Source organism: Primulina huaijiensis, chromosome 5, assembly GCF_012295235.1.
Source record: "Primulina huaijiensis isolate GDHJ02 chromosome 5, ASM1229523v2, whole genome shotgun sequence".
NCBI lineage: Eukaryota > Viridiplantae > Streptophyta > Magnoliopsida > Lamiales > Gesneriaceae > Primulina > Primulina huaijiensis.
Genome location: NC_133310.1, coordinates 22,451,987 through 22,464,366, shown reverse-complemented (window position 1 = coordinate 22,464,366; position 12,380 = coordinate 22,451,987). Strand labels below are relative to the sequence as shown.

Below are 12,380 nucleotides of genomic sequence, written 5' to 3'. Positions count from 1 at the left end.
CAATTAGTAATTTTAGCAATCTTAACGAATATATTATAGAAGCTTGAGAAAAATATATTTTCATCCTTAATTAATTTCCCAGTTTAGAAGATAATTTATGTGATGCATTAATTATCATTATCCGTTGATTTTTTTTACAATTATTTTCACTTGACTCGCGATGTGTGCATATATATTAAATTTTTTGGGTATTAGATAAACTTTGTTATAATCATATGCTTAACAATATGCCAAAAACTATAAAAAAAAAAAAAAAAAAAATTATCAAAAGTGAAACTTTATTTTCTTATATTTATGGCAGTGCAGAGTACACCTACTTGATTGCTAATGGATGAAGCTGTTAGACTTATGAGTTTGGTAAAATGCATATCTATCTGCTGGTAATATCAAATATATTTTGGAGATCAGTCTTATTTTTTTTTTGTCATATGTCATGTCCTGAGTAAAAATAATATCACTCATTAAGATCCGACATCACTCTTTTATGACCTAACTAGCCAACTAGATCAATTGACGTAACGTCAGCAGCATGACGCACGATAACTTTTCAGGAGGTTATTAACTTCAATACTACTTTCACTGATGCATACTTAATCCAACAAATTTTATGTGAAAAAATTAAATATTATATCAAAGCAAAAAACTTTTAAAACGGTTTACTCATAATATGTTTGTTTGTTTGTTTGGTTTTTTTTTTTTTTGTTAAAAACTCTTTAAATTTGTTTGCAACAATTTGATCAAACAACTTATAAACATCAAAATAATAAGTTATTTGACAGTTTATAAGCTATTTTTAAGAGAACTGGGGTGACCCTAATTTTTTTTTAAAAAATTATCGTCTTACCATTTTACTTCTTTAATAGCCTTGTATGTTCCCATAAATACATACCATGTATTCCACTAATTAAATATTAAATATTTTTTAACAATAAATTTCCAAAGAATATCAATGTTCAAAAGTAAAATATGAGATATATTTATTTTTTAATATATTTTTAACATTTATGGTAAAATTCTAAAACAATTTTAAATAAATACTATACCTTTTAGTATTTTTAACAATAAAAAATCTTATAATGAAGAACACATCAAAACTTTAAATTTGTTTAACATAAGATATCTAAATATTTTAACTGACTTATTTTTAAAATAAAACATGACAACTTATGTGGGGACCCGGACGTTAATCATGTTCTTAATCGTTATTGGGACTAATTAATCAATTATAATAAATAGGGTCTAAATTATTTTTTTTTCAATATAATATCAAATGCGGAACGTAATGGAATCACTCTACTATACATATCAGTATAAAAGTCAAGTACAAGTTTTGTACTATATACAATCATTTACAAACTAAGGTTCAACTACTAAATATCAAGTGTTCAACTCTATTTCAGATCAAGTCCGTAGTCTCCACTCTAATCACGATCTCTCTCTTCATCTCCTCGACCCTGAACCTGTCCCACCTGTTGTCATGCACACATACAAACACGACAACAGCCGGATAACTCCGGTGAGAACAAATCCCAGTATAAATCAACGAAACATGCAATCATATAATTAATATAAAGCATGAAGCAGATATCAGATATATATCAAAATCTGAAACATAATTAATATCAAACTATCAATCATACTCGTGACTCCACGGCTCAGACTAGACTCAATCCTAGTCTAGAGATCTCGGTTTTCAGACGTTGGTATTCCTATATCCACCAACAGTAATTGAAGAAACTCCGATTCTATCCACGTCGATATAACCAAACATCCAGTGTCTTGTCCTATCCGTCACAGACTGTGGCACTATCGTCAATACACTATCTTGTGACATAGTGCAATGTGCCCGTGGCGACCCCGCCACTATCAGGTACTTCTCTCACAAGATCACTCGTCTAAACACTTGCTCTCTATACATCAATAGAACAAGCATATCAAATCAAATCAATGCAAATAATAACAAATAGTATGTGATTTAGGGAAACACAAGTATATCCTACTGTGTCGATCTCCCAATACCACATTGACATATACCTTTCTTTTATCGCAGTTCTGATGACGTTCCTGTCTGGAATTCAAAGTCTGTCAACCCTCAGTCTGGTAATGACAATATCAAATAATACCATATTACTATACTACTCAGATCAATATCGAATCTGATAAATCTGGATTTAATTCAAAATCAGCGGCATAACGGAACAATCTCGATATCCCCGTCAATACAATCTCAACCGATATTATTTACAATCCATAACCAATATCCAATACAATCTGTAACCAATCAATCATCCAAATATGTCCAATATCAATCAATATACTCTAAAAAATTATAACAATTCCATGATCAATCTGTTTCTCAATCTGACTTCGATTCTACGATGTCTAACATGTCAAGAACATCATATATGAATCCTATTCAATTCTGGCAATATCATAATTTCTAAACATATCAGAACGTAACAAAACTTACGTCAAGTTGGAGCCTACGTCGATAGGAACACAATACCGAAGTCGGATTCAAAATCTAACGGACGGATAGAAATATAAAGGCATAAGGATTTTTCACACTTCTCCAGAAGCTTTTCTCGATTCTTTCTGATGGAAATGAGCGACAATGCCACGTTGATAGATATATATATTGCATGTCTAGAGCTAGGTGGCTTATCCTTTCACGCAACACGTCTCGCGCATATGCGCGACTTCACTCGGCGCATATGCGCGAGACATTATGTCTCGGCGCGTAGCATGCACAGCGCCTGGCGCATATGCGCGCCCCTGCGCGGCGCATATGCGCGAGGTTCTCTGGAATTGCACTTGATTCATCGCACAACTCGCGCATATGCGCGTACACTCCTCGCGCATATGGGTGAGGTTCTCTGCCCCTCGCGCGCACATGCGCGGATCCAAGTCGCGCATATGCGCGAGGCTCAATCCTCACACATAATTCAACTCTCCTTTCCGCCTTCCCCGGTCTAATCCGTTCCATCTATAATCACATTAATTAATCAACAAATCATATCAGATTACAATAATCAAATTTTCGGGCATTACAACTTATAAGCTCTTAAAACCAGCTTATAAACTCCTATATTTTATAAGATGTTTTTAATAAATTCAGCAAAACACAGCTTATAAGTTCTGATATTATTGTGAATTTTAAAATACCAACATCATCCTTTAAAATTATAAAAGTAATTTGTTTTCACCAACAATGCTACTTTGAAATTATAAAAGTACTATATTTTAATTAAATAAAAAATGTCATAAAAAATCTATTTATTAAAGTGATGTATTCACTTATCACTATCATGTTTACTTTCTAAAATTTTTAAAATCCAATTATTATCTTCATTATTATTAGGGCTTTTTCTTTTTTCTTTTTTTCCAAAAAAAAAAAACTCAATTATTAGGGCTTTTTCTTTTTACTTTTTTTTTTTCCCCCAAAAAAAAAAAAAAAAAAAAAAAAAACTCAATTATTAGGGCTTTTTTTTCTTCCAAAAAGCAAAATTAAAAAAGATCGGAGTAGTTGGCTGGCTTATCCGTAGGTTGTCAATTCGGATGGGTCGGGTTGCGTCGGTTCGGGTCGGATTGAGTCCTAAAACCTTTATATCCTTCCATAGACACGTTCATTCTACCGCACACAATTTCCTCTTCTCGCCGCGCCATCCAAAACCCTATCCAAGGGAACGCGAGAAACCTTATCTTCTTTTACGCTACTATGGCTGCCTCCCTCCACTTCCTTTCCCTCAACCCACAAACCCTTTCTCACCACTCCGCTGCCGCGGCCGCGGCCGCTCCATCTTCTTTCGCTATATTCACTCTCAAACCACTGCCTAAGTCAAATCGTTCGTTTTCCGCCAGTAACCGTGGCGTTGTTAACATTAATTATGCGACTCCCACTTCCAAATTCTTGACAAAGGTTGCGTTTTCGTCGGATTTGGACCTTGATGAAGATGACTTTTCTGGGCCGGGGGAGGGGAGTTTGTCGCCCGACTTGAAGCTATTTGTGGGGAACTTGCCTTTTAATGTTGACAGCGCAGCTCTTGCTGGCTTGTTCCAACAGGCCGGAAATGTCGAGGAGGTTGAGGTAGTACTTTTGTTACTTGGCCGCTGTTATTACTGATTGATGTGGCACTGTACCTCGTTATTTGCTGTAAATAGTTTATTTCTAGTTAAAATTTTTATTCTTTTATCTATTAAATTGAGACTTCCAGTTTCTAACCCATTCAATTTCGTGTGTTTGTTAAATTTTTGGGATCGATTTCTATTATGGCTTTAATCTTGGAATTTGGGTGATTGGAAGTTGTGAATGGATCGTGGTACAAGATTTGTTTCACATAATTTCGTTTGGGGAATTGGGGCAACTGATTGAAAAAGTACTCGAACTTTTTCTAAAGATGTGAGTTATGTACAAAAACTCAAAATGCATTAGTTGCCTACTTTTGCTGAATCCCGCCCCTTCTCCTGTTTGTGCTTATAAACTATTTTTTGTATGCCAGCTTTACTTTGACGAACTTATTTTTTTCATGACTCATAATTTATGTTTATTTAATTTGACATGCCTATGTAAGCATTACACATGGATTAGGCTCAAGAATTCACACATCTGCATTTCCCTTTGCTACTGTGAACTATGCCTTAGTTCATTAGACAAATTGGATACTGAAGAATTTTTTAATATACCGATACTAAAGATTTTACTCATTTAACTTGTGAAATTTGTAGGTTATTTACGACAGGCTCTCGGGAAGAAGTAGGGGCTTTGGCTTTGTGACCATGTCTAGGATCGAAGAAGCTGAAGCTGCTGTTCAACAATTTAATGGATATGTAAGCTTCTGTAAAGTGCACCGTACTTAATCTTTATGATAGTCTTGAAGTAAAATTGTATTTCAAGCCATTGGAATTAATGCGACATAGTAAATGATATCACAGGAATTGCAGGGAAGACCATTGAGGGTAAATTCTGGGCCGCCACCAGCTAAAAGGGAAAATTCCTCTTTTCGGGAAAATTCCTCTTTTAGGGAAAATTCCTCGTATCGGGAAAATTCAAATTCCTCTTTTAGGGAAAATTCCTCGTTTAGGGGAGCCGGGGGACCTAGGGGAAGGACGAGTTCTGGTGATGCCAACAGAGTTTATGTGGGTAACCTTTCATGGGGAGTAGATGATCTTGCACTTGAGACTCTGTTTAGCGAGCAAGGAAAGGTCAAGGAAGCCAGGGTGGTGTACGACAGAGAAAGTGGTAGATCTAAGGGCTTTGGGTTTGTAACTCTCAGTTCTCCTGATGAGGTCAACAATGCCATCGAGTCATTGGATGGAGCTGTAAGTACTATGTTCTGAGAACGATAAGGCTCAGCCATTGGTGCATATCTCCTTCAACATATGTCACCTAAAGCACATGGTGGTTGCACCCGTGTGTTTTTGTTTATACGTGCTTACTATATGTACTTCAAGAATTGATCCGTTATGCTTGATACTGAAAATTTTCAACAACTTTAGGTTCTATTTCAGGCAAAAAAAAATTTCCAGCAATTATTTTGATAAACATTTGATACAACAGAAATCCGGGTACGGAGACATTGTCTGTGGTGAATACCTTTAATATTTTATTATCTTGACATAATCAAATTATATATTATTTACTCAATTTTTTTCCATATCTGGTTTTCATCAATTTTTCATTCAATTTCCTGTCGTATATTTGTCTGTGCTTAAAAGTGGTTCGAAATCTGGTTTGGCCTTTTGCTAGGGCTAATCATGTGGTGCAAGTGTAGCAGTTTCTTTTACACTAACTATCTTACTTGAAAATTATTGGCACAGGACCTTAATGGCAGGTCTATTCGAGTTAGCGCTGCTGAATCCCGTGAATCCCGTCCAAGGCGTCAATTTTAGGGAGGGAGTCATTCATGGTACTTGTTATGGAAACGTAAAATTTGGGTATGTACCTAAGATATTTTGAACTTTCTTCCAGCATAACCATCACATTTTATCATATTTTTCCGTCACACTTGTAGTCTGTACTCTTATGCCAAATTTATTAATCCGTCTTAACTAAATATAAGTTCTCATTGGATAACAGATCTCAGCAGAGGAATCTCAAGGGTTGCAGCTACTTTCCTGTTGGAGCTGATGGCCGATAAATCCCAAGAACTTTATATGTATGCACTCAAGTTGCAACTTGAAATTTTGGGTCTCCTGTCTAACAGGATCCTGAAGTGTATTAAGTTTTTTGCAATGTATGCATGTGACTATTTGGTCCACTGTGTACCATTTCATGCGAAATTGCAATTTTGGATAAGATTTAGTCTTTATGGTTTACCATTATCAAGGATTTTGTGATTGTGAAATCAATATGCAGGTAAAGCTTTATTCCATTATTGCTAAAAAAACCAAATCTCATTTGGCGCTGTCGACTAACCTCGCCCTTGGAGGGAAGGATATGATGGATCTGCTTTGGGTAGCAAACGCAAAGATGATCCTTTGCTTGAAAAAGCAACACTCGTATGAGTCTTGACTAGGATTGGATTTGCTTCTCAGGTGGAGAACATAAACCTTAATTGTTGTCGAGCCAGTTTGGTTGGAGACTTGGAGCAGGGGGTGCTTAAACAAAATTTTAGATTTTATGCAATATGATATTTGAAGTTTTTATAATCCCTCAAAATAGCTACTGATTATTATTTGATTTGTTTTTTCAAATTTAAAAATTATAATAGCCAGGGAAGTTTGATTAAGCCATGCATTTGATGTACGGCTCATTTTCTCTAGAATGCTAATAATAATTGGGCAAAATCATGAACCACTCGGACAAAATAAGGGCAAACTTGTGTCTGTCTGTTCGATAACATTCTGGTTTGATATCGACGAGTTACCTACAAGCGGTAATAAATCTCGTCTACAGCTTAATCGGACAGAATCTGATGACAACTACCTATATCGGGGAAATTAATTTTAAAATTCTTGGCTTGGTGCTTTTTGCGCTGCGGATAGGGAACATTCACGTTAGCCACATAAATTAGCATGCATTCAATCTCATACAATTAAGCGTAGCGTTGATTTGTGTGTCTGAAATAGGCCTATCGACTCCCAAAACTGTTAAAAACAGAGTCGACTAAAACTAAATCTTGATCCTGAAGAAGCCATATTTTTACAAGAGATCCGACTGACAAAAAGAGAGTATCGAGTACCGCATATGACGACGTCCGTCGAGTTTATCTGTCAAGCGAGCACCGTTAATGGCAAACAATGTTGTCATTCACGTTTCTATGTTTAGTGACATTCCAAAGCCTAGTATGCAGGAACCGACAAAATCTGATGTATCTGGCCATTGTTGGCCATAGAACAATCAATGTAAGACTGACCAAGGTAGGATACTTCTTGAAAGACTTAATAGACTCCACAGGAAGAAGGAATCCAGACGACACCTTGGGTAAATCATCCTAGCCAGTGACAGAAAGCGTGGGGGTGGCAATTGGTAGCCATCTCTCCCAAAGTGAGAGGGCGCTCAACGTCACCATGAAAGCGATTACATATATAAATTACTAGAGTGACGAAAGCCACCAAGTCGTTTTTAGTTGTAGAATTCTCTATCTTGTAAGTTATTCTCTACTTCATAAACTAAAAATTATGAAAACCACTTCCCAGCTCAAAAAACAAAACAAAATAGAGCAAACCGAATTTTTGTTATATCTAATTTTTTTTTATATTTGGTTATATTGATTATGTTGGACAGACGTGTCTATTTCTACGTTAACACTTTTTTTACCATTTTAGTGAAAAAAAATAATTGGGCTAAATCATGAACTAATCAGACAAAATAAGGGCAAAAGTGTGGTTGTCCAAACAGACAATTATGTCAAGAATTCCAAGTTTTGTCTCATTTTGTACTTGGAAAGGATATATTTTGTTTTCATTTGCAGCTGATCGATTTCAATCGCCTATACTACCAAAATAATAATCAAACTCGAGATTTCGCAAGATTCATGCAACTGAATCTCTACCAAAGAGCATGAAAATATTACAAAAACAAGAATTTGAGAACTCCGTTTCACCCCATAAACACATATTATATATCCCTAGATGCTTGTTCTCTATCATTTGATACACACGAATAGTGCAAGTTTTTGTTTATAAGTGATTTTCTTTTTCTCCATGAAATAGCACTAAGCTGGCCAAATTTTTTAACCTGCTAACGTGGGATTGAAAGCATAAACATAACCTACATTAGCGACATGGGCTTCGCCAATTCAAAATCAGTAAGGTTGCCTGAAAAATCCTTATCTTTTTTTTTTTTTTTTCATATATGTTGTGTTCGAGTTGCAATAATGATTGGCACTACATTTATCATGTCGCTAGATTTCAAGATGATCCTGAAGGTGCAAAGTGTTCTCCACCAAAATGTGATGACTCGGTGGCCTTCGTCTCAATGGAGAAGGGTAAAGAAACAACCACATATCACCTCAGGAACCCCAATATTCAGGCGGCTAGCAGACTGTTTCAGGACAAGAAGCTATCCAGAGTTTTCTCGGAAGACTATGAGACCGTGAACAACAACATATTAGATCCAAGAGGGCACGTTTTAAGCAGATGGAATAAAATTTTTCTCCTGTCATGTCTCATCTCTCTTTTTGTTGACCCTTTATTCTTTTACCTTCCAAGTGTTAAGGAGCACTCGTGTATGCAAGCAAGTGTCACTTTTGAGATTGTTCTAACTGTTGTTCGGTCACTGGTAGATGCAATTTACATGATTCGGATTTTTGTTCAGTTTAGAACAGCTTACACCGCACCTTCTTCTCGCGTATTTGGGCGAGGAGAGCTTGTTATCAGTTCTTCAAAGATAGCTTCGAGATATATTCGTAGAGATTTCTGGATCGACTTATTGGGTGCTCTACCGCTTCCGCAGGTAACGTTTTACCGGTTAAACGACATCCACTGTTTACTATTATGTGAATCAAACAGCTGGTGATGATGATGATGATGATGATGATGATTATTATTCATACATAGGTGTTAATTTGGGCTGTGTTACCGTCACTGCGGGGCTCGACTATGATCAGCGCAAAACATGGTTTTAGGATCACAATAATATTTCAATTCATTTTGAGACTGTATCTTGTTTTTCCTCTTTCATCTAAAATCATCAAGACTGCCGGTGTGGTGGTGGAAGCTGCATGGGCTGGTGCAGCTTTTAATCTTATGCTCTTCATGCTGGCAAGTCATGTAAGTTTCTCATCGTAACGTGATTCTTGCTGTGTCACAAAATATTTGCTAGAAGTAGCGTGATCGTACCCAGAAAATTATACTGATTCCTAGACTTGTCTTATATATCTTATGAACATTTGTTTGCGAAGGTCATAGGTTCTTGCTGGTACCTTCTGGCGGTGCAGAGGCAAGAAGAGTGCTGGAAAAAAATCTGTGATCTTCAACAACCAAACTGTCAATACTTCTACTTTGACTGCCAAACGAAGGACGATTATAGTAGGAGGGCTTGGTTTGAATCGAGCAACATTTCAGTGCTCTGTGGTCCTGGTAGCGATTTCCATAACTTTGGAATTTACAGTGATGCACTGACTTATAGTGTGACGACGTCTAGTTTCCTCAACAAATACTCGTATTGTTTCTGGTGGGGACTAAGAAATCTGAGGTATGTCGAGTATTAATTTGTATTATCAGGTCGATAATATTCTGGTTTGATTTCGACTAGTAACCAGCAACAATGACGCTCATCTGCAGCTCTATCGGACAGAATCTGATGACAACTACCTATATTGGGGAAATTAATTTTGCTGTAACCATTGCAATTCTTGGCTTGGTGCTTTTTGCCCTGCTGATAGGGAACATGCAAGTGAGTCTCATAAATTATCATACATTCCATCTCGATACAAGTCAACGTTGATTTGTTTGAACATGTGAGTATCTTAAATAGGCGTATCTACAATCTTGTACTGCAAGACTAGAGGAATGGAGGGTTCGAAGAAATGACACCGAGCAATGGATGCATCATCGGCAACTTCCCCACGAGTTAAAGGAGAGAGTACGAAAACACGATCTGTTTAGATGGGTTGCAGCAAGAGGAGTCGATGAGGAATCTATCCTTGGAAGTCTTCCTTTGGATCTCCGAAGAGACATCAAGCACCACATTTGTCTAGACCTTGTTCGAAGAGTAAGTTTCAACTTTATTCATTTTACCATAGCAAGAAAAAGAGATTATGTCTGTGAGAAACAAAAGGAGTTTAGTTATATTTTTCACAATTTGTTAACTGTATCATTGTAGGTTCCTCTGTTTGATGAGATGGATTCTTGCGCACTTGATGCAATATGTGAAAGATTGAGGCCTGTTCTATGCAGTCAGGGTACTTGCATAGTGAGAGAGGGCGACCCTGTGATAGAAATGCTCTTCATCTTACGAGGCCATCTTGAATCCTACACGACCAATGGAGGTCGAACCGGGTTTTTCAACTTGTGTCGCCTTGGATCCGGAGACTTCTGTGGGGAAGAACTCCTCTCTTGGGCTCTATATCCTCGCCCGAGCATTCTCCTACCTTCATCAACTCGAACCGTAAAGGCCATAACCGATGTCGAGGCTTTCGCCCTTGCGGCAGAGGACGTGAAGTTCATCGCATCGCAGTTTCGAAAACTGCACAGCAAGCAACTGAAACATAAGTTCCGGTTTCATTCACACCAGTGGAGGATGTGGGCCGCCTGTTTTATACAAGCAGCTTGGTTTAGGTTCAAGAGGAGGCGGGAGGCCGCATTGCTTAAGGCTCGGGAGAGGGCTGTGGCAGCGTCACCGCAATGGCTTGTGAGATGTGGCAGTTCTCTGCCGGCGAGAGCGTCGGAGTTTGCTATGTGTGCTGCAAAGGTGGCTCGTAGTAGTAGTTGCACGGGCAGAAGCCTGAGGAATAGCTTGCAAATGGACATGCTCAATGTGTTGGAGAAGCCCGTCGAACCTGACTTCTCAGTTCAAAATTAGTGGATCATAAACGAGTTTGGGCTTCACATTTTGTGTAATGGGCTTATGTACTTATTTATGGGCCTCCGTCCCAATAATTCCTTCATAAACCCTAGAGACAAATATTAGGATAACATTTTCTACTTTAGAATCCATCGAAAAAGTAACACGATTCGACGTCGGATTAGTTTGTCTCCAATTATTGTTATTCACACTCTATTTTATATTCGAAATAATAATGATTTTATTAATAAAAATGTGGTCTAATTAAAAAAGTGAAATATGAATTTACATCATTCTATGTTATTAAATTAGTGTTGTAGGACAAAAAAAGATAAATAGGTAATTCATCGTTCGTCACACACACATGATTTTGTGTCTTTCCCTCCCAATAAAACCAAGTAACATGCTTTGTCTCGCCATAAACCAATTCCTCCCTGTCTTTTTGACCCAAAAAATTTTTTTTAAATAATTTCCTATTTGGTTCCTTACTTTTGGTAACTAATGAGTTTACCTCAAACCCTACTTTTGACCCCAAATATTTTACCCATCTAGGAAACATACACTTTGATTGTATGTATCAAAGAAACGCATCATTTACTTCTCCAAGAATTCACGTTGTTCAAATTTAAAATCAGTGTGATACTCGATTTTGTTTCATAGCATCGATGTTTTATTTTCTTTTTATTTTTTTAATAAAAATTTTAAAAAAGTATTATGATATTATATCTAATAATTTTTTAAAAAAACAAAAGAACAAAAAAATCAAATGATTCTATTTTCTATAACCAGATTGACTCAAAAAGCAATAGATCATCTTGAACCACAAAATCTACTAAAATAGTGCGAATTTTGCACCAAATACAACATCCATCTCCAACCCATTTATTTCAAATCTTACACCAAAAATAATATTTTCAAAATATTCCTTAATTATTAATAATTAACATAAATAAATAAATATTAAAAAATCAATAATTAAACATTTATTTATAAAATTAATAAATAATTATAATTAATTTTTTTATGTGAAATATATAATTATTAAATTAATAAAACAAGTATTAAATTACTATTTATACATTATTAATAATTATTTAAAAAATAAAATTATTGCACCAAATTTGGTGATGAGATTTTCCCCGCGTCAAATTTGGTGCAAGGGAGAGTGAGGCGCTATCTTGGTGCAAAAGATAGCACTCTCATTGGAGCAATCAACCTTGCACCAAAATGACCAAAATGACGTCATTTTGGTGCAAGGTTGGAGATGTCCTAACAATTTCAACTATAATACATTTTGGTGTAAGGTTAGAGATGTNATAGCGTGATTTTTGCACCAAATACAACATCCATTTCCAAACCATTTATTTCAAATCTTCCACCAAAAAAATATTCTCAAAATATTCCTTAATTATTAATAATTAGCATAAATAAA

General features: G+C 36.2%; 2 protein-coding genes across 2 annotated transcripts; both read left to right on the top strand.

Annotated features, from left to right (window-relative positions):
• The first annotated feature begins 3,626 nt into the window (after nt 1-3,626).
• LOC140977252 (30 kDa ribonucleoprotein, chloroplastic-like) lies at nt 3,627-6,371 on the top strand. Its single transcript, XM_073441925.1, has 5 exons — nt 3,627-4,087; nt 4,726-4,827; nt 4,933-5,319; nt 5,818-5,934; nt 6,077-6,371. Exons 1-4 carry the CDS (start codon nt 3,719-3,721, stop codon nt 5,887-5,889), a joined length of 930 nt encoding a protein of 309 aa, XP_073298026.1. The 5' UTR covers nt 3,627-3,718; the 3' UTR covers nt 5,890-5,934; nt 6,077-6,371.
• Nucleotides 6,372-9,020: 2,649 nt separating this feature from the next.
• LOC140977851 (protein CNGC15a-like) lies at nt 9,021-11,055 on the top strand. Its single transcript, XM_073442583.1, has 5 exons — nt 9,021-9,213; nt 9,345-9,637; nt 9,727-9,838; nt 9,920-10,156; nt 10,268-11,055. The coding sequence occupies exons 1-5, from the start codon at nt 9,043-9,045 to the stop codon at nt 10,964-10,966; spliced, it is 1,512 nt and encodes a 503-aa protein (XP_073298684.1). The 5' UTR covers nt 9,021-9,042; the 3' UTR covers nt 10,967-11,055.
• The last annotated feature ends 1,325 nt before the right edge of the window (nt 11,056-12,380 follow it).